The following is a 23,017-nucleotide window of genomic DNA, read 5'->3' on the forward strand; positions in this document are numbered from 1 at the left end:
TTGAACATGGAGCGCAGAGTGTGACGCAGCAGCAGCGCAGCCTCCGTCGCTGCTGTCATCATTGCCATCGCCATAGCCATTGTGCCGCTGCTGCTGCTGCTGCGGCTCCTATCGGTGCAATGCAGGGAACGCTTCGCCTGTGTGTGCGTTCGTGTGTTTGTAGGGGAGCTCAATTATGGCCGATTTGCTGGAATGGCCGCCGCGCTGTTGTCAACGACAACGGCAACGATGCCAACGATGCTTGCTCATCACTACCTGCCGCCAACGCAAACTTTCTTGCTGACGGCGACGTCGTTCCGGCATTGGGGTGTCGCTGTATGCGTGTAGTGCTAACTGTGTCGGTATTCGCGCTGGTAAAATACATGTGTGCATGGGTGGTCTGACTGCATGCCAGTTAGATCATGAGTGCGTGTGCGTATGTGTGCTTGACTTTTCCGTTCTCATTTTTGGCAGTGTATATACATATGTACTTGCATATGCAAATATGATAATATTCGTATGTGTGTGAATCGTTGGCGTGATCGGAGATATGAGCATTTGGAATTTTGCGCCTACCAAATATTCAAATAATATGAAAATGCATAGTTACGATTTGCTATACGGTATTCTACAATTATTATACTTGTCATATACCAAAATGAAATCTAATTAATATTTTAAAGAAATTTAAAAAAAGATTTTCAATCAAAAACCACCACTCTATTATGAAGTACCAGAGATCAGACTTTCGAAAACGTAAGAAGTATGAATACATGTTTGCAGAGCTAGTCTAGAGCTCTCAAAAATAGCCTAACTTTGACCATTTATTCTGCGGCTAAGAAAAGTGAAATCAAATTTCCCCCTTTTTAGCTTTATTAAATATGATTTAAAAGTATAAAACAAAGGGGATTAATAGTTTGATACAAAATGGCTGCTAATGGGCCTATCTTCGGAATCACTTTAACCAGAAGAAAAAAATATTTCCATATAAGGACTTGATTTGGATCGATCAGTTTGATATACCTTATTCGGACGACAAAACCACAGATCGATATCTTAAAAACTGAGAGACTAGTTCGTATATATACAGACAGACTAAATGGACTCAGCTTGTCATTTCATTTATATATATATTTTAAGATCTTCGACGTTTCCTTTTGTGCGTAACGAACTTCGTGGCTAAGTTAATATATGTATTGTGCAGGGTATAAAAAAAATAAATAAAACAATATTACGATGAAGCTACAGTTGAAATTTCAAATGGAAATGTGTGATAGTCTTCCAGTACCGTCGTCACTTAACTTGAGACGGTTCGAGAAAACCCTTGTTTCAAGTTTTACGTGCTGAAGCTAACTGAATAAACGTTTCGACACTAGACCGTATTAGACAATCAATTTTTTTTTTAATTCCACCGATTGAGTCTTGGTTTTAGAACTTTAAAGTGTACTTTAAGCCAAAAAAATATAAAACTTTTCAAAATCTTTGACTAAAGTAACCCCTTTTAATTTTCAGTATACAACACTTTTCAACTTTTTGAACTTTTTTGGTTATTTTCAAAACTATAATATCGTACCTCGTGAGAAACATACATACCTATGTATGTTGCACACGATTCCAAAGAAAATGTATTCAAATTCATTGGAAATACTCTTGTCAAATAAGCAGCAGTAAGTGCAAATATTTAATGCATCTTAAACAGGAACAAATAATTTTAATGTCACGTATTCTTATGCACTAAGGCGCCGTCAGCAGTGTATTTCTATGTAATCGATAAGCGGTAAATTCTTCCAACGTAAATTGTATCGCTGTGTCCAGCGGAAACAGATAATTTTTAATCTCGTGAGCGAAAGTGTGTCAAATGAGACAATTTATCAGAGTTTAAGATTATTTAGGATAAACTCTTCAAAGAAACTGTGCGGTTCTATTATAATTCTCTCAAGGACATTTGTTTATATTAACGAACAGATAATAGGCATTAGAGTAAAAACTTATATACTTCAGACTTACTCATAAACTGCACTAAATTCGTGGTTTTCATAATTTTCGTAATCGACTTCATTTTTGAGATCAAAATCATTTTCTAGTTCACCGCGCCTATACTTATTTATAAGCAATAAAATAAATATTTAACAACACTTTGTTCCTGATGTACTTGCTCTCATTACGATTTATTAGAATTCTCTACAGGGTTACTGCCATACTTAAGCTCATTTGTAATGTTACAGTTGGGTTATCACCAATTCAAACATTTACACTAATAAAGAACTCACACACATACAAGCATCCGGCTGTAGTGCTAACTGCAGCCCTTAATAGCAATGAACTTTCATAACTACGACCACTTTGATCGCGGCCACGTACTTAAAGAGAGTGCAACTTTCTTGAAAAATCTGCTTATTTGATAATTGGCTCTCACGTGTTTAATTCATGTGAACATTTGTGTGTTATTGCTGATGTGTGCTTTCAACATTTGAAAGATTTGTCTCCAAAAAATTATCAATGAAAGTGGGATGAAACTCTACCGAATTGGTAATAACCCGTTAAGAGTGGTTTGCTGGTGCTATGTAGTACAGTGTGGCTGCAAATATTTCAATTCATTATTGCCTAAACAAGTTGAGGTAGAGGATAGTAATTTTTTCAAAAACAATATATTGAAGTATTTTCAAGCCTCATCAATCAAATCAATTGTTAAATTATGATTTTGATAGAAGTTATTAATATTCATATGTATGAGGGTTGTCCAATAAGAATTTAGGCTCACCGCTAGGATAACGCAAGAGAAATTTATGAAAATTTCACACGATATGTACACGTAGTGTTGTTAATCCAATGAGAATCGATTCTTGTGTTTGGAAGGGGAGTTGCATAGTAAAATCGTAGAGCGCTTGGATGCTCTATCGGTGACTCTTCTTCTTCAAGGGCGACTGTAAACAATAGTTTGACTCGTACTCGCTCGTCGGTTTCTCAATGTACTTTTACCATGATAACGCATCAGCCCACTGTCAAGTTGATCGAATTATGTAGGCTTCAGATTTGTCGTCATGCGACTTCTTCTTGTTTTTGAACAAAAAATAATAATTCTCCGTACAGAAATCTGATTCGAATGGGGATTTACTATAAATGCATACCTTCAGAAATTTTTCAGTTGGGTTAAAGAAGTTTAAGCATCACTTTGCCTCAATTTAATCGAGCTTAAAGAAGACTATGTTGAGGAATAAATTGCCTTTTTTCCAAAATGTTCATAATTTGTAAACTAAAGCTACCCTTATAAATATGGTATATATAATGATTCCATCGAATATCTCTCGTTGGGACAAAATTTTTTGAATAGTTAGAAAATACAGAACCAATATATGTATTCATTTGATTTTTAAATATTTCCGGAATTAAGGTCTGAAAATTAAACCTAAGGCTCTTAAAAGATTCGTCTGTTAAAGAAATGTTAGAAGGATTTACGTGTCCTATGAGCTTTTCTACTAACCATTAAATAAAATATTACATCCAGACATCTATGACATCGGAAAGCAAGACAATTAGCTTTATATTCCTAAAAAATTAAATATCTGTTTCACTTACGTCATATTGAATGAATCAGAACTTTGATTTCAATCATAAACACACAAATATACTTACATAAATTATAACGGGTATCTACATACAAATGACGTATAAATTGAGTCAGCACCGAGGTTCGCCAAATAAATAGTCAACTGCTGAAATATTGATCATAATTTCCGTTCAATTGACACGTAACAATAACACAAAAAAATAAAAGTTAATTAAAACCAATATATTTTAAGATAAACGTACATATGTATGTGTTTTAAGTATTCATACATATATGGTATAAACCAACTGATGAGTCGATTTTTAATCACGATTTATTTAGTATAAGCAATAACATTTGTAAGGCTTCTCGAAGGATACACATAATCAATCATGTCTGGTATTTTTTTCTGACATTTCCACGTCAACGCAGTTATTAAGATTTAAACAAATAGCGTTTAATGAAACTATATTTGCATATGCTGCTTAAAATAAAAATTGGTAACATTATATAAAGTTATTTTTATTAACAAAAGGCTAGTAGAATGAAATCAATTACTCTTTATAAAATAAAGTAATTAGTCCATAGTGAAAACATAAAAAATAATATAATTTCGGAATTCACAAGAGATTGAAATCTGGATACCTTACCAGAGGATATTATAACAAGCAAAGAGCAGATGAATTGGTCAATGTTTAAGTATCCTAAGTGTCAGTTAAGAGTATCCTAAGTGTCAGTTAAGTGTCCGGTGTTATAAATAGGTCTAAAGTAAGTACTCGTACTCATAAATACTTCAAAACTATTGCAGCTCTTAGCAGACACCAAGCCTTGGACATTTATTGTATCGTTCTATATTATGGTTTGTTTGTAGCTTTGAAATTATAAGAGATTTTTTTCCTTTAAAGCAAAATATGTGCGAACTCCTTGAATTTAAGCAACATTAATTAAACATAGTTTTCATGATCTATAGTTTACTCGACGGTCGTGGATTTATGAATATGACGTCAAAGCATAAAAACCATTATTCGCTGAAAGGCACTGAAGGTCATCCCAGCAGAGGCTTATAACAAGATATTTAAAATTGGATTGAGAATTGGCATGATTTTATTGGCTCAAAAGAGGCCTATTTAAAGGCGATAATACATATATACAATACATTCAAACAAAAAATTCTCACAAAAACTTTAAATTACTATACATTATGGGTACAGTGGATTATAAGGGTCTGAACTGCTTTTATAGAGACTATTTTCAAATGAGTTTGAATTTTAAACTTTGATTTTTCTTCCATATTTTCTTGACGGTACTATACAGATTGGATACTATCGTCATAGGTGTAAAACAAAGTGTTAATAGTTCTTTCTAACAATGGATGATGTGATCCATTTATGACTTTATTTTGTCATATACAAATTGTTATTTGAGCTTAACATAAGATTAGTTACTATGTATACTCTGAAAGAACATAGCAGAAGGAAGGAATATCTTAGGTTCAAACCAGAATATGCTTTTTCATATCCGTAAGGGTCGGTTCATTCAGAATTTACTTCTGTAACATTTTCCTAAACCAATCTTTTTATTCAGACTTCATTTTAAGATTTCCCAAAAAATTCCCTCGAAGCATCATTATTCTGTATTGTTTGACATTTAAGAAATATGTTAAGAATGTAACACTGTGCCCCGCATCTACTTTCCAGGAGGTAAATACAATCGGCATTGTACGCTACATATACATATATGTTTGGGCAGACAGGAACCACGCGAGCACATCAATACAATGGCTACAATAACTACATAAATACATTTACGATATATGTATGATTCAAGTCAATTTATTCAAAGGGCTTCATGTCATTTCACCACAGCATGTCATCAATTGGTTGAAAAGCCACTCATTAGCCAGCTAACTAGTCAGCGCTTTTGGCGACAATCAACACAATAAGCAACAACAGTTAGTTAACGGTTTATTTTAGATTAGCCAATTTAACAGTAACATTGCAGTCAATCAGCTATGCTTGGTGATAACGTCACTCAATCAAACGGGTTATTGAGGACATAGATAATTCTTAAATTGACATCTCAATTGCTCATGTGGCGACCGAAATTGCTGTATCAGCGCATTTAACGGCATCAAATTATGTATGGATGGCAAATTACCGCGTTTGACGTTTTATAAATATGAAATAATAGTAATAATAATAAAACCATGCATAGACTAATATTATTTACATAACACATTTATTCATATCAATGACTCATTAACGGTGTTTGGCTCCACAGTTGGTGAGGAGCTAATACGTCAATGCGTCAAGTGTTGCAATTGTTGGCCGTAGGTGGCTGCTCAAACTCATTGGTGAAGTCATTAAATATATCGTACAAAAAGGTTTTAATCTAAATAATTGCAAACAAAACAGTTATATATATACTAAAATTCGCTGAAGCCACTGAAGGCCATCCCAGTCGAGACTTATAAGAAGTACATAGAAAATAAGAATAAGCGTTGGCATGCTTGTATTGGCCCAGGAGCTTATTTTGAGGTCGGTAATAAAGATTTGTTCTAAAATAAATGAAGATCTACTGTTACAGAACGAACGGATAGGTTTCGAAGACGTTGCCGCTCTAGTTAGCGAAGAGTTGAAGTGCGAACAGGTGATATGAATACAATACATTATGAGACTGTAACAAATCCCAGTCAATCAGACGCCACAAAATTTTGAAAATCATTGCTTTACGGACTAGTGCTGAAGAATAATAAATTGAAAAATATGTTGAGTCTAATATCTCAATAGAAGTGTTTAAAGGGATTATCCAACAAAATGGTTTTACAATTTTTTTTCCAGAGGATTTAAAAGCCATGTTACCGCCAATAACTATCAAGTTATTTCTGAGAGATGTGAAATAGTGAAGATATGGACTAAAGTGATACCCAATTTTAAAAGTTTTTATTATTATTATTTTTCAACTTTCTATCCGGCTACCTTCATTATAAAAGGATCTTTCTTAGAACATACCCCTCATAATTTTTCAGAAAAAAGATAACTGTACGGTAGATTTTCGAAGAAAATAATATTTTAGTAATGAGATATACATACTCGTATGTATTATACAATTATATGTAAAAAATAAAAAGTCGCTTAGTCATTACATAAGCTCTAACGCATTTTAAAAAAAAAAATAGTTTCATTGTCCAATATAAAAAATACTACAGTTTTCAATAATAGCATTTATGTAAAAATATACAACTTTATTTACATAGATACTATACCCACTGAACTTATGACGTCAGCTTTTATTCCAATTCAATCTTCTAAGCATTGTATGTATTGTATTATACAAATATTTTTTCCAATCTTGTTATTCATATATCCTTGAGGGGAGTTCATAACCCGCTGATTTGTCATTCCACCCGCTCGATTGCATTAGAATATCAAAACGGTGTATGCAAATACATACATATGTACTTATGTGTATATACATATGCACAAATATACTTGTAAAATTGCTGCGGGTAACGGTTATAAGTTGAAAAGTGTTTAGAATATTATACATAAATTAATACTGGGAATTTAAATTATTGTAGATTAATTTATAAAGGGGAGAACGGGTCTACATAGCCAATTGTGAAAATCGAAAAATAACAGAGCGCAAGCTAAAACATATCAAATTGACACAGGTAGTTACAGTGGAGTAAGCCATATTTCTGGACCCGGCCTATAATACATTTATATATTTATAGTATATATGTATATCACTCATTAAATTATCTAGGCAAAACCACGTATACTCTACGAGGGGCATGATTTTATTGTTCTGACCACAAATCTTGAACAGGTGTGAAATAGGTTCGCAACTACGACTCTTTCCGATATAATCTCTTAGGCTTATTTTATTTTAAAATACATAACACCCGCATTAATAAAAATATTAACTAAAGCCTTAAAGAGTTAAGCCAATCAGGAATTTTCAAGAAATGACGCTTAGAGCACACTTTAGGATCTTTAAAAAAATATATACTATAACACTAAAAAAAAGTTGCCCCGTTCAATCCCTTGTCGAAGCGTTCGTCTTAGAACATTCGTGTTTGCTAAACAAGTCGTATATACGAGTATGTACGAGATTGTTAAGATCCCGGTTGTTACTTTGCTTCAGATAAAATGTATTACGCAAATTGACCCAGTATGGGAAAATTGTCAAAGTTAGGCAACTTTTTATAGCTCTAAGACATACTTTTATTAAATATTGTAGTTTTAATATTGTATACAGATGTTTTGACTCCTACGATTTTAGGATTCGGTTTTCACAATTTTGGGATCCGGAAAATTTTTCTGGACTAGAAGTCTTTTTGATCCTGAAAATATGTTTGCCTTGAAAAATTTTTAATGAAATGAAAATTATATTTTTGAACTTTGAGCATTTCGGAAGAATTTAAAAATATAGAACAGTAAATGGGTTAAAATAAATTTTGGCATATTCCAGAGGTAATAAAAGTTAGTATGTTTACATATTTATGTAGATATAAAAATGTATACGTGCAAAGACATACCGAATTGTTCGTATATATTTGTGTATAGTATATGTATATTAGGGTGGGTAAAAAAACGAATGTTATTTTCTTCGTTTTTTACTCAGAAAAACTCCGAAAAAGGTGCTTTATACTCTAATAAAGTGCTCTAAGTATCAGCTTTTAATTTAAATATTTCGTTTTTTTAACCCACCCTAATGTATATGTATATGTTGATTCATTGAATTAAACCTATACACATACAAAAACATACATATGTATGTGCAGTTTTATGTTCGACCGGCTTTTCGTGCAATCACATGGCCAATCCATCCAATCATCCAGCCATGGCGTTAATATTAACATTTTTATGTCGTTGAATGCCAATTTAATTCATCATCAGATGCATTTAGCATTTCTCCGACATAAACTCGTATTCGCCGATAATTCAATTCAATTGCAATCTGGCGATCGATGTGCAACTGTGATTACAATTTCAAATTTTCGCTCCAGCACTTAGCATTTCGACAACTTTTTTTACTAGTTTTGTCCAGTTTTCGAAATACTTTCGCTTAGCAACCAACCATTTCTTATTTCTTATGCAAATCGCATTGTGCTGACATTTCTGGGCATTCGTCATTTGTCAGAAAAGTACATACTATGTACGCTTCCCACATATATCACGTCGGGATAGGAGCAACCGCATACATATGTATATGTATCTGTCAAATATATATGTATGTGTATTAGTAGAATGAATGTGTGTCGTTGAATTTTGTAGTTGAGTAATTGAGTTAATGAATTTTTTTAAACATCCGTTTAACTATCGGAGCCGAAGACGATCAGTTTCTTATATAGGACAAAGATGTTGTATAACAGGAATGCGTAGACATTCTAAGTTAGCCGATAATCAATTGAAGAATTTCAAATTGGTTTAGTAATACTACTATACAAGCATATAACTGGGTTAGCTGAAGATGAGTCATCATCAAAGAGAGTTTGTGTGATTAATTTCATATAAATTTTTCAGTAGAAGCAGCGCATCTTCCAACTATTAAATAATATAGTTTGTCTAGTCGTAGTGCCTCAACTTTTAAAACCAATTCAATTTCTTCTTGATAGAAAATAGGGGCAACAGAGAATCTACACACCAGTTGAACTCTAGAAATTCCTAGGAAGCATGCTTTTTAAATGTACAGGTTGGTTGAAAAGTAAATAGTGCTTATCAAGTAATATCACTCCTAGTTCCAACATTTTTTTTTCACATGTTTACAGTGGACTGAAGCTGGTTGTACAGCTCCAAAGCAGGTAAAATCACGACGATCAGCAAAGAAGGTTATGACATAAATTTTTTGGAATACAAAAGGAATTTTGTTGATTGATTATATGCAGAAAGGTAAAGCAATCAACTCTGAATATTATTGCAGCCTTTTGACCTGATTTGCAGCACAAAAAAATCATTTTTCATCAAGGCAATGCACCTGCTCACAATGGTGTTTTAACAATGACAATATTCAACGAATTAAAACACGATTTGGTTGAGCATTCACCAGATTTGTCTCCCAGCGACTACTACCTCTTCACAAACCTGAAATATTTCCTTCGTGAGAAGCGTTTTTCGTCGAATGAAGAAGCTATTACAGCCGTAGACGGGCATTTTGCAGAGCTTCCAGAAAGTCATTATAGGGATAGCATATAATTATTGGAGGATCATTGGTATAAGTGTATGAAAGTTGAGGGAGATTATGCTGAATAAAAAAATTTATTTCGTACCAAAAACCAAATTTTTTCATTTCGAGCGCAGAAACTTTTCTACCAACCTGTATTAACCAAATCATATCTCACTTACAGGAATGATAAAACATTGAGATGAGGCTCTCAGTTTTTTAGATATAATATTTTTTCTATGCTTATACTTTTTGAATATCTGCAGTTTGTACCTATTGTAAAAGATAACGATCATGCCGAGTATAATGAAAATTCCATTTCGTTTTAAGAGAAACTGTTGTCTTAATGCAATAGCAATTCCTTTTTCGTTAAATGGGCCACAATCTCGTTTTTCAAACACTCAAGGTACTCAACGAAAATTATTCTAAGAAAATCCTTCTATGCTTTGGGTTGAATTCCGTAGTAAAGTATTTTAACCATATTTCATCCATTGTCGAATTTCGTCAGGAAAACCCCGGTTTACTATGATTTACCAACTCTAAACACTGCTCAGAATTATCAATTCGTTATTGTTTTGAGCAACTGTGCTCTGGCACGGCCCCCTTGTACATTGTGTGTAACGATTTGACTCGTTAGACAGTAACAGTCTCATTTGGACGTAAAACTATGGTTTTCGGTTTTCGGTTTTTTGTGAATTTAGCAACTTTAGACACTTTTTGGTATAAGCTGCATTTTTTCCACAAAAAATGTTGTCTTAAAAATGGTTGAAAATATCCAATAACAAACCTATTTCAACTACAAGTTAAAATGTTGAAAAAATAGACAAAATATATTTTTAAAATCGGCGAAACGTCGAATCGTCATAAGAAAGAATTCTTATGATTTGAGCATGAAGTACGTGTCGATGAAGTTGTTTTCCAAATAGACTCATAAGCTCACTGAAGCTTTTTAATTACGTCAATAACCACCCTGTTTAGCTTAAAAAGTTAACAAGGCGAAGAATCATATATACAATACATGTTGGTTCTTATGCATCCACGTAATAGTCCGAACCTGGCACCAATTGATCACTACCTGTTCCTGTCTAAGGCATATGCTTTTGCTGGTGAAAAATTTGCCAAAGAAAATTGTAAAAATCGGCTGTCCCCCAGTTGACAATAGAGACAAGGGATTCTATTAAAGAGGCATTATGAAATTACTTTCAGAATGGCAGCAAGTTATGGATCAAAACGATGCATCTTTTACCCAAATCAGTTAATTCTAACTATACTAAATAAAAATTTAAATTTAATGCAAAAATTATGGATTTCCTTGCATTTGACGAAAATTAAAAATCACCTTACTTTGAACTAAAATTAGACAGAAAGCCTTCTTTATTAGCGCTAGATCTTCAGAAGTCAAAATTCCAAACGTAATTTAAATTGGGTAAACAAGTCATACAGTTCTGTAGCTGTTCTGAATTGGTATAAATAAGTTTTTTTAAGTACACAAAATTATATCACAAACCACTGTGGCCGGCGACAAATATTGTCGAAAGAAAAATACACAAAGAATGGAGCATAAAAACATAGTTGATAACAGTAAAGCTTTTACTCGCATAGACATATGAGAAACTGAAACTGACAGTATTCAATGTACATAGTTGCAAAAAATGCAACAAATAAAAGAAAGAGCGAAGCAAAGCAAAAAACTTAAAAAATCTCTTTGCCAACAAGTGATTGGTTTTGAATATGCATTTGCGAGTAAGTCAATATAATATGTATAGTATATGTAAATAACATAATTTTTTCTGATAGGAAATTTTCTAGCAAATCATTAATCGCCAAAAAGATTAATTGGTAATTAATATTAATTTCCTACTAACGGTTAAATACTTCAGAGAGAGAGAGAGAGTATCAAAAACAGGTTCCGAATAAACAAGCTGCTACGCGTATCTAATCTAATAGCTCAAACAATCACCGACATTCCTCCCTTCCGTACTTACCACCCCTATCAAACCAAATTTGTCAAACAGTTATTCTCTTGTGTTTTCTTTTCACCAATATTGCTATTGTCTATTTATATATACGATTTTTCACACATTTAGTTTTTTAGTTATAATTTTTCTTGATGTAAAAGCTCAAAACTAAAATCCAACTATTAAAAATAGTTTACTTATTTATAAATAAATGTATTCGACTGCGATTTAGAGTTATTTTAAAAATATTTCAAGTATATTCAAATTTATTTTTTAATTAATACAAAATATCGAGATTGACAACCCTGCGTTGCAAGGGATTGCTCTCTCACTCTCACTCTCACTCTCAGTTCACTCATTTTTACGAAAAAAATCATTTTTCGACCATACGGTCTGTGGAAGCGGACGGTAGAAGCGGTGGTGAGTGTTCATTTGCATTAAGCTCTCATACTTGTAAGATAGGTCGCATCAGCTGACGTACGGAAGGGAGGAATGTCGGTGACTGTTTGAGCTATAAGCGTTAATAGCTTTCTCTCAACACTCGTGGTGGCTAATGAAACGTATAACTCAAGGCCGGAAGTATTGGAATGACAGCTGCATAAGCTAGTTTTTTTTTATCTAAGATGATGCAAACTTTAACAATTGATTTTTATCAAATGAAATGCGTAAATAAAAATAGGTTTCAAAACCATTGAAGAAACGAAAAGCTAGTTATTGTAAAAAATTTTCAATTCCTCTTCTTAGCTTATAGATATAATTTTTATAACTTTTATGAAGGCTTTAGAAGTATGAATTTGTTTGTGTTTTCCCAAACCGAAATACCACCTACTAACCAAACAAGACATGGTATCCTCCATGGCAATTCTCGTTAACATAATCATAACGGTAAATTTTGAGTTATGAAATTTTAAAAATGAATTTACCAAACTGTCAACGGAAAGAGGCACGTCGCAAAGCTTTTATTAGTTAATAAGCGAAACACAACGAAAAGCGGACGCAAAATGAATAATATAGTGAACTTTAAAAACATAGAAAACTCGCGAACGATACTTTCAAGGTTGATACATGAACAGATGTTTGTGCAGTGCTACGAATACGCTTATGGTGGGACACAGCGTTGAAGCATAGTAAAGCGTGTGACATCGTCTTTGAAAGAAGGAACAAGTGCTGTGTAGTGCCATCAAAGTAATAATACGAAAAATAATATTAAATATTATTAAAAACAGTAAATAAACATTGCATATTTAAATATGCTAAAAGTAATCTCAGGCATTAAATTGCCAATCGCAGCTGGGTGTTATGTGAACAGTGGTGGCATTGCCGCTCGCACTTTTGCAACCGGTCAAGCGCTGAGAGATCAACATGAGTAAGTAAATACATATGTATGTACGGAGATGTAAAGCCAACTGTTAGTTGTCAAATTGGGGTATTCACTAACTTGTAGTTAGAGGAATAATAATTTAGCCCATTAGCAGTGATTATTTTGAAATAAATATAATTGAAATTTGTGGAGCAGTCCAACTTCATTTCTAGGTAGAACTGGAATTGCACTAAATTTAAATATAATATTTTAAAAATATACAAAATTAGTTAGCAAGTATATCATTGTAATAACTATTACAAAATTAAAAAAAAAAAATTTTAGTACGCTGGGAATTGAACACGGGCAAATAGTTTTCGGTTGCGTCATATCATAAATATTATAAAAGTGAATTCAAGCAAAGGTTTAACGAACACTCTCAAATCCCCAGAGACAACTCTGCATTCTTCTGATAACCAGCATATACATACTTAATACTTTTAGTAGCGCAGATAACTACAAATTGCAAGTTATCAATTTTATGGCTAAAATATATATGGATATAATATATGCTTGTTATATTTAGTTTGTATATTTAATTAAGTGCCGGCGAACACATATTTTGCGACCGCTCAATATTGAGATAAAGTTCACAAATGCACGTATAAAGATATATGTTAATTAAAATAAAGTTCAAAGAAATCATACCCTGCAGGAAAAACGATAATTATGAAATGTTGAATTTAAAATTAATAACAAGCCGAAATTTCAAAAGGTTTATATCTTTATATCGTCTCTTTAGATGACCTTCCCTCTTAACATGTTTGTTCCAAGCTTCTCCGTCACTTAGATCATTAAAATTTGTTTTATAAAATGCTGAAATAGTTTCGTTTGTTGTAAAATTTTCACACTATGGAGATTAAAAAAAAAATATATATATATATATATGTATATATCGTATTGTTGTTTTTCTTCCTTTATTAAGTTTCCTATCGAATAGCGCAACAATGTTCTGAAAGATTTGCTCGCAACAGAAGTTTGCGTCTTTGTGCGCGGATATCAATTGCACATACATACATATGTTTCTCATTACGCATTATTATTTCTAAAATCTCAAATGTCGTTAGTTTTGAATAACATTTGCATTTAAATGACTTCATACTTGCACTGAATCAAGATATAACAACAACAGGCTTATACTAAACACCATGGGCGAGAAAGGGGCGAGATTTTCTCCCGGGCACGGAGTTCTCACGGCGGCCCGGTGCTCTGCAACAATTTTTTGCAGAATAATACTTGAAAATCGTTTTAACCGGAAAATCAGTTACTGCTGACAATTATCTTTCTATGGATGTACTTAAATCCATATATAGATACTTATAAAAATACATGGGCTTAAATGGATCAAAGGTATCAGATCCAACACTTCAAAGATAACGATCAACTTAGAATAGATTCAATAATGGCAAATATTATAGAAGCTTGTAGGAATTTCTATTCACAAACTAATTTTATTGTGAATATAGTAGGGAGCGACCACCAATTAAAGAAATACACTAAAATAGATTAAACTCCACCATATCCAGATTTAAAATATAATTGATCTACAAGCAGTTAATCTTACGCCCCATTTCCTATACTCCGACCGCGTCGAAACCATTCGTTTCTTGAATATCCCGATAAATCTTGAATATCTCCAAAATCTTATGTATTATATATTTCGGCTGCTCAACTCTATTTTTTGCTATAACTGTTCAATATTAATTTTTTTTTTAATATTTATCTAAAATAAATTCACAGCTGTCAAGTATTGATTGTCGGTGGTGGTTCCGGTGGTTGTGCCCTAGCGGCGAAGTTATCTTCGAAATTGGGAAAGAACAAAGTAACCGTTGTGGAGCCAGCAGAGGTACGTACTCCGCCTTTTAAAGTCAATTACACTGTGTTCCATATATTATATAATATTTTAAAAATCTTTTGTACAGCGTCACTACTACCAACCGATGTTCACACTGATTGGAGGTGGCATGAAACGATTGGAGCAGTCGTACAAACCGATGGCAGAGGTGTTACCGAAAAACGTCAACTGGATCAAGTCTGCGGCTGTGGAATTCGATCCGAAAAATAATACGGTGAAAACGGCAAATGGCACGAATATCAAATATGATATGTTACTAGTGGCAACAGGTCTGCAGTTAAACTATGATAAGGTAAGTGGTAGGAAGTATAAGGCTTGATTTCTACGAAATATTTTTAAAAGCTAAATGTTGAGTTGAAGCAAACAGTGTGCGATGGCTGATCGGTTTTTAGTTTTTCTGTTTGGTATGAAGTTGAAGTTAGTATTAGTAGAGTTGATAATAAAATGTAAATGTATGATTTGTATTGGTAAAGTATATTGCAGGTGATGACATAAATTTTGAGTAACCGCATTAAAATAAACTTAAATTTCCCCTATTTCATCTCCTACTCAATGATAATCTCAACAGATACCCGGCTTAGTTGAAGCGCTTTCGATAACAAATGGCAAAGTTTGTTCAAATTACTCACCCAAATATGTGGATCGTACCTATGAGTGCTTGCAAAACATACAGGGTGGCAACGCTATTTTCACATTCCCCGCTTCACCCGTTAAATGTCCGGGAGCACCGCAGAAAATTGTCTACATTGCCGAGCACTATTTCCGCAAGGTAAATACACTGAAAGAAAAAAGAAAAGTGTGAATCATAAATTTTATATAATTAATACATTCACAGTTGAATAAACGCAATAAAATAACAGTCACATATAATACATCGTTACCAGTCATTTTCGGCGTGAAACACTATGCCGACGCGCTGTGGAAAGTTGTGGAGAAGCGCGATATCAAAGTCAATTTGCGACGAAACTTAATTGAGGTGCGACCACAGGAGGATATCGCAGTGTTCCAAGACCTCGACAAACCGGAGCAGATTTTCGAGGAGAAAGTACGTATAAATATACACAACTATATCCAAAAAACATAATCACATTAATAATGCTAATATACTTTAGTATGGTCTGCTGCATGTCACGCCACCGATGAGCACACCAACGTTCTTGGCGCAGTGCAAGGAATTGGTGAACGAGACCGCATTTGTTGATGTGGACAAATCGACGCTGCAACATCTGCGATATAAAAATGTTTTTGCAATCGGTGACTGTTCGGCATCGCCCAACTCAAAGACTGCCGCTTCAGCAGCCGCCCAATCGCCTGTCGTGTATCACAATATGATTGCTGCCCTGAAGGGCAAAGCAATGAAGCGCACATATGATGGCTACGCCTCGTGTCCGCTGGTCACCGGCTATAGAAGTTGTATTTTAGCTGAATTCGACTACGATCTGAAGCCATTGGAGACATTCCCGATCGCGCAGAATAAAGAACGCTACTCAATGTTCTTTTTGAAGAAGGCCTTAATGCCTACGCTCTATTGGAAAGTGATGCTGAATGGCTACTGGAACGGTCCAGCGCTTATGCGTAATGCCTTGTCTGTATTTAAATTCGGCAAAAAGTGAATGTGACGATACACGATAAATATACATAACTTATATGGCTTATAAATGTATTTGTGAGGAGTTAGCTGCAATAAATGGTAAGCGCCCGTTTAAAAAACGCAAAATATGAATACAATTTTTTTTTTCATTTTACTGCAAATCTGTAAGTTTGTAATTTAAATATGTATGTATTGTATATATTTCAGCAACGCCAAAAGTCAGCACTGCAATTTAAGCAAGTTAAAGAGGTCCAACTTACAGAGGCGGCCTCTGGAAGTAGCAAGGTTAGGAAACTATACATGCCTCGACATTTCCCGAAATTTTAATGTAAGGAGTAGCAGTATCATTCCAAGGATACTTGGTGACACTGCTTTAAAATCAATTGATTCCAGAAATTTTTTTATAAACGAGCGAATAGTAGGCCACTGATCTGTCAATATTATGCACATATTTATATCTAATAGAAATACAGTGTTGGAGTTCGTGACAAGTACGGTAGCCGCACGGAGCTCCAACATTTATGTATATACAAACTTTTAAGATACATTAGGGTGATATATTTTTTTTCATAGAATTAGAAATAACTTTCTATCAATCTTATGAAAAGACCAAGGTTGCAAATAATACATTAAAAAATAATTAAATTAAGATTTAAATAAATTTTTGTTTTTGTTTTTGTAAACCCAAAAATGTTTTAATTTTAAAATAAATTTTAAATTTGTAATCCCAAATCGTGTATTGGAAAAAAATTGTAATCCCAAAAATGGGATAAAAAATTTATTAAAATACCGTATAGAAAAAAAATTGTAACTAAAAATTAAAAAAATAAATCTTTAAGAATTTAAATTTTTTCGCGTTTGCGTACTTCGTTTTCTACCAGTTTGGTAATATTTTGAAAAGGTAAGCTTATTTTTAATAAAAAATTAACATCGTTTAGCTCTTTGTATCTTTATTATATGTATTAGTTTTTGCTTTTAATTATAATGTTTAAGTTAAAAATATGTAACTTTTTCCATTTTATCCATTTCCATTCTAGGTTTTAATTTGAAAAATATTTTTTGTAGTTATTACCCCAGCTTTTAAATTAGAAACTATTTTCTCAGTTTTTTGTACAAGATGTTTGGGATTAAAATTATAATCTTTACTTTTTAATTTTCATTTGTTGAATTAAAAAATTAAATTTTAATTTTTATTATTATATTAAAAAAAATGTTTAATCCCAAACATCCTGAATTAAAAATGAAACTTACAATTTTTTCTGCCAAGATCGGAACTAAAAATTTAAAATTTTTTTTAATCCCAAAATTGGAATTGAAAATTGAAAATCTATTTTTTAATCCATAATTTTTTATTTGAAAAATTCACAACTCTGATAAGGACTATATTTTCAAATTTGCAATTTATGCATATGTAAAATTGTTAAAATAGAAAAAAATTGCTTATTAAATTCTATAAAAATTACTTTCAGTTTTAGAACGATATTTTCACAAACACCTATCAGCATTATGAATTGACACACAATCAATATATTTTTCCACATTTTATATATGCATGTGTGCTAGTATTTCCAGAATTATTTTACAATTATAATTCAGGTTTTAATAGCTTAATACACGCACACGGTTGGCAACATAAGAAATGCAGACCGATTATAAAATACCTACAGAAATACTCACAGGTACTGTGTAATCAAAAAAAAAAATCAAAATATTAATTACCAAGCCTTAATTAAGTAGGGTGGTATTTAGTCAGGGCGGAAGCTAGATTGAGATTCGTTTTTTGTCAATTAAGATAAGTAAATCCAAAATATTCGGTAACTAATTAAGTAGAGTCGAATTATTAGGTAAAAACATCTCAACCAATGCTTAAGGGGGTCCTCTACACTTACACCTCAAATCCGAGTGTATTTTTGAGAAATGATTCCAGAGGATATATAAAGCATATTAAGACACATTTTTTTATTTAATTGATACATTCATCGACTTTCATGAAAGATTATTGGAAATTAAAAGATTTAATCCCCTGCTCTTGGAAGGTCCTTGTCCATAGGTCTCACTGTTGTCACACTTCGGGCATTGGAATTGTCTGTATACAAAAAATATTTTTTCTTGATCATTTTTAACTTGAGTCTGTTTCGCCGATATTTTTCATTTTGAAATATGCAATTTTTTATAAAAAATTTGAATTAAAAAAAAAATTTTAAAAGTAGTGGTTTTGTACCAACTGCGCAGCTAACAATCGCAATGTTTGTCTTCTATCCATTTGTATTCTATCAAACTGAAAATATTTTTAAAATAAGGGAAAGTTGTGCAGCTTTCCATACTACTTTTGCTATTGTCTGTCATTTACAAATTTGGATCTGAATAAGTTCGAAATTAATCGCGATAAACGCTGCCGTGTCAAGGCTATAACTCACATTTACCTTAATACTACGGCTATCTTTATCAACCAAGCTTCAATTCTAAAGCCCTTTCCTTTTTGAAATTGCTTGTTTACGACTATTCAATAACAATCTGACAATTCATGGCGGTATTTTACACGAGCACCATCTGTAGTTGATATATATCAACTAATTCATAATTATCACATTAAATGTTTGTGAATGGTTTGTAAAAGCAACCCTGTTTCAGCTGAAATAGCGCGTCATTCGAATGACAGCTCATGTTCAAAATAACTGAAAGGCACAAGGACTCGAAAATTTTCAGTTTTTGTTTAATGGAATAAAAAATACATAATTCGATTTGATGTGTTTTTCAATAAATATTTTACGCTGCAAATAGAAAATATAAGAATTCCCATACGAAATCACAATGAAGACTATGTAAGTTGACTGATAATTGTGCTAATGTGAATTAATACGTATTTTCCTTTAAGCGCTCGCACGCCATTGCGTCCACCAAAAACGCCACGTTGTCAAACCCATCATAATGAGCGTAAATCTGACCATGATCCCAATAAGCCTCGTGATCCTGTGCATGTTTATTGTCGCGTACGACCATTGCAATCGGATGCGGATTTGTCCTGTGTACGGGTAAAAAACTCAACTACCGTGGTCTTAACGCCACCAGATCAAGCCTTGCAACATAAACAAGGAGCACATCGTGAAATGCAGTATATTTTCAAACATGTCTTTGAACCACACATTTCACAAAACGATGTATTTAATGCTGTAGCACAACCGTTGGTTGAGAATTTAATACGTGGGCGAAATAGTCTACTATTTACTTATGGTGTCACTGGGAGCGGTAAGACGTACACAATGACAGGAGATTCTCGTCATCGCGGTATTATGCCACGTTGTTTAGATGCACTGTTCAAAACAATATCAGACTATCAAGCAAAGAAATATATTTTCAAACCTGACAAATTAAACGGATTTGAAATATTGTCTGAAGCAGACGCTCTACTTGAACGACAAGCAGAAATGAATAGGCGTTTTGCAGCGGGTGAGCGCAATGCATTACGGCGTAAAGATTCTGATCCTGAAATAGCTTCACAAGCCTCATGTGATGCAGCACCCTTACAGGGACTTGAAGAAGATAATATGTTCGCAGTTTTTGTAACATACATTGAGATTTATAATAATAGTGTTTATGATCTGCTCGAAGAAGATGCACCTCAGAAGTAAGTTATTGCTATAATTAATTAAATATAATTTATATGTTTTACATTTTCTTTTATTTTTAGAACTTTGCAAAGCAAAATTATTCGATCAGATGCCAGTCACAACATGTTTGTACACGGTGTCACTGAAATAGAAATAAAATCAGTTGAGGAAGCTATCGAGGCTTTCCAATTCGGTCAGAAACGTAAGCGTATGGGTCACACAGTGCTAAATGCAGAATCAAGTCGTAGTCATTCTGTATTTAATATACGTTTGGTACAAGCGCCGACTGATTGTCAAGGAGAGCATGTTGTACAAGATAAACGCACTATTGTAGTAAGTCAGCTATCACTAGTCGACTTGGCAGGTAGCGAACGTTCATCACGTACAAAAAATACGGGAATGCGTTTGCGCGAAGCTTCAAGTATAAACAATTCATTAATGACGCTACGAACATGCCTGGAATATTTACGCGAGAATCAACAGGCGCCTCTAAATAGTGCACCCAAAAAGATTCCATACCGCGACTCAAAACTCACACATATGTTTAAAAACTACTTCGACGGCGAGGGACAAGTGTCGATGATTGTGTGTATCAATCCGCGCGGTGAGGATTATGACGAAAACACGGTAAGGCATAAAAGTAGAGGATATTTTCAAATTATGCTTTCAATGCATTGAAAGTTTTGTGTTTTTGGTATTTTGAGATATTTATTCTATTAATAATCGTTAATACTTTGTATATTCAGCAAGTAATGAAATTTGCCGAGATGACACAAGAGGTTCAGATTGCTCGCGCCACGCCCATCAAACCAGATCTTGGCTTAACTCCCGGACGTCGAAAGGCAAACAAGCTCTTCAAAATAGCGGTGAACAATCTTAATGACTTAGGGCATGCAGAAGCGAACAAACTGGATGTGGATATTGGTTTGGTGTACTCATTGGGACCCGGTTTTCCGGATTACAAAATCGATAGTCCCGAAGCGCAGACTGCCATACAAGAGTTGATGCAGTATTTAATGCAGCGCATAGAAAAACGAAAAATTTTGTGCGCGGATCTAGAGACTCGTTGTGATAATTTCAGAGGGCATTTGATGCAAATGGAGCGAGAGAATTTACAGTTACGTACGGAATTGGCATCACTAAAAACTGTTTACAAACAAGAACGAGATCGTATGATAGCCATGGAGAATAAATTACGCGTACACGAGAGCTCAATTGATGAACTCAACAACAAATTGGGTAATCGTGAAAGACAGATAGATGAACTTACCAGAAAATTAAGAGATCAACAGAATCTGCTCAATCAAAAAGAACAGGAAAAAGAGAAACAAAAGAAGAAATTCACTTCTAAATTAGCGGTGGAGGTGGATAAAAAAGATCGTGAACTGGAGATAAGATTACGCGAACAGCGCGACAAAATGCGCCAAAAGATGCGCGTGCGCGATGAAAAACTACGTCTCGTATCCAATATTATACAATCGGAGGATATACCCAGTTTGGTGCGTCGCAATAGCAATGATGATATTTTGGACAATAAAATGGCGATTTCAGAGCCACCATCAGCCACGCGTGGCGAATCGACACAAGTGCATAGCGCGCGCACTGAAATATATGCCACACCACGCCATGTAAGGGTAAGTGTGCGAATAACATTATTATTAATATATATTGAAATTATCAAATTATTTATCTATTCGACAGGGCATGGCTGCAGCTAACAACAGACATCGCCGTTCACGTTCGGCCGGCGAAAAGTGGATCGAACATCGTGCACAGAATCCTGTGCCACTTGGTACTATTCTACAACCGTATCTAAAGAATCGTAAATCTGTAACGAAACTAACCGATGCCAAAGAGTTGACAAATCACAAGAACACCAAATACTGTCTTGTTTCACAAGAGGCCGACACTGACGGTGATGTTGAGACCAAGCTCTACAAAGGCAATGTTATACCAACATGTGGCGGTGGAGCACAAGTTGTATTCGATGATGTGGAGTGTTTGAAGCAAAAGTCACCGGTGCCATCGCCAAACCGCAAGCGTCCAAGTAATGGTGGCGGTGCAACTCTTAGTGGTTTGGGTGGTGCAACCTCGTCGGCAATGTCGGCGGCGGCGTTCAGTGGCGGCACAAATGCTGCGCAAGAGTTAATGTCGCGGTGTAGTGTTGGCATCGAAGGTCATAACAATAAACGCACCAAAGTGTAGAATGATTAACCAATCGTCCCTTGGTAACTACGATAATTATGATGACGATATACCATCACTTTGTATTAAATTTATTTTTTAATTATTATTTTTAACAGTTACCACAGTGAATAGTTTAATCCCCCCCCTCATATATTTGCAGAGATATTATTTAGTTTCAATATATTGTGGTATTAATGATTCTAATCGTTGTTTACTTAATTAATCTAACAAAAACTGGCTGAACGGTATTTTCTTGTATTTCTTTTTTGTTATTACATTTACTTTTAAACTTCGTATTATATCACGATATTATACATATTATTTGTAACAAAATATATACTCGTCAAACCAATGTATTTGCAAGCTTTTAAAACTGCAAGCAACGAAGTATTTTGAAATAGAAAATAAAAATGAATTTAAAACAAAATAATGTAATATTATTGGTGGTTTGGAATACTAGAAAATGTTTTCCTACATGCACGGTCTTGTATCTGTATATTTTATATGATCGAATTTGATCCGGACTGCAAAAAAAAAAAAAAAAACATTTTCGCGAATTTTTATGAAAACCGTTACTATCGTCTGAGTTACGGTAATATTAAGTTTGTAACGCACGGAAGGAAACAGCGGATACCCTATAAAAAAAAAAATATATATATAGTAATGATCAGCGTGACGGGCTGCGCTGATATTTTTATGCCTCTCTGTCTGTCTGTACATAAAAAAAAAGTTGTACCAATCTACGAAAGATTTGTTTATAAAAT

At 33.7% G+C, this 23,017-nt stretch overlaps 2 protein-coding genes and 1 long non-coding RNA gene across 3 annotated transcripts; 2 read left to right on the forward strand and 1 right to left on the reverse strand.

Moving 5' to 3' along the window:
• The first annotated feature begins 12,712 nt into the window (after positions 1 to 12,712).
• On the forward strand, positions 12,713 to 17,305 carry Sqor (Sulfide quinone oxidoreductase). Its single transcript, XM_014242283.3, has 7 exons — positions 12,713 to 13,018; positions 14,753 to 14,858; positions 14,935 to 15,159; positions 15,436 to 15,636; positions 15,703 to 15,912; positions 15,980 to 16,557; positions 16,666 to 17,305. The coding sequence occupies exons 1-6, from the start codon at positions 12,903 to 12,905 to the stop codon at positions 16,478 to 16,480; spliced, it is 1,359 nt and encodes a 452-aa protein (XP_014097758.2). The 5' UTR covers positions 12,713 to 12,902; the 3' UTR covers positions 16,481 to 16,557; positions 16,666 to 17,305.
• A 1,086-nt stretch (positions 17,306 to 18,391) lies between these two features.
• LOC118681145 (uncharacterized) lies at positions 18,392 to 18,967 on the reverse strand. The gene is made up of 2 exons (XR_011397137.1): positions 18,680 to 18,967; positions 18,392 to 18,588 (listed from the first exon to the last, which is right to left on the reverse strand). It is a non-coding gene; the product is annotated as an uncharacterized lncRNA (long non-coding RNA).
• A 148-nt stretch (positions 18,968 to 19,115) lies between these two features.
• On the forward strand, positions 19,116 to 22,683 carry pav (kinesin family member pavarotti). Its single transcript, XM_014242287.3, has 5 exons — positions 19,116 to 19,280; positions 19,334 to 20,083; positions 20,147 to 20,693; positions 20,813 to 21,700; positions 21,768 to 22,683. Exons 1-5 carry the CDS (start codon positions 19,270 to 19,272, stop codon positions 22,269 to 22,271), a joined length of 2,700 nt encoding a protein of 899 aa, XP_014097762.3. The 5' UTR covers positions 19,116 to 19,269; the 3' UTR covers positions 22,272 to 22,683.
• Positions 22,684 to 23,017: the final 334 nt, after the last annotated feature.

This window comes from Bactrocera oleae, chromosome 6 (assembly GCF_042242935.1).
Source record: "Bactrocera oleae isolate idBacOlea1 chromosome 6, idBacOlea1, whole genome shotgun sequence".
NCBI lineage: Eukaryota > Metazoa > Arthropoda > Insecta > Diptera > Tephritidae > Bactrocera > Bactrocera oleae.

Coding starts and splice junctions, on each gene's coding strand:
- Sqor (XM_014242283.3), top strand. CDS start 12,903: ATGCTAAAAGTAATCTCAGGCATTAAATTGCCAATCGCAGCTGGGTGT. Junction 13,019..14,752: donor GCGCTGAGAGATCAACATGA/GTAAGTAAATAC, acceptor ATAAATTCACAG/CTGTCAAGTATTGATTGTCG. Junction 14,859..14,934: donor CCGTTGTGGAGCCAGCAGAG/GTACGTACTCCG, acceptor TCTTTTGTACAG/CGTCACTACTACCAACCGAT.
- pav (XM_014242287.3), top strand. Junction 20,084..20,146: donor GAAGAAGATGCACCTCAGAA/GTAAGTTATTGC, acceptor TTTTATTTTTAG/AACTTTGCAAAGCAAAATTA. Junction 21,701..21,767: donor CCACACCACGCCATGTAAGG/GTAAGTGTGCGA, acceptor TCTATTCGACAG/GGCATGGCTGCAGCTAACAA.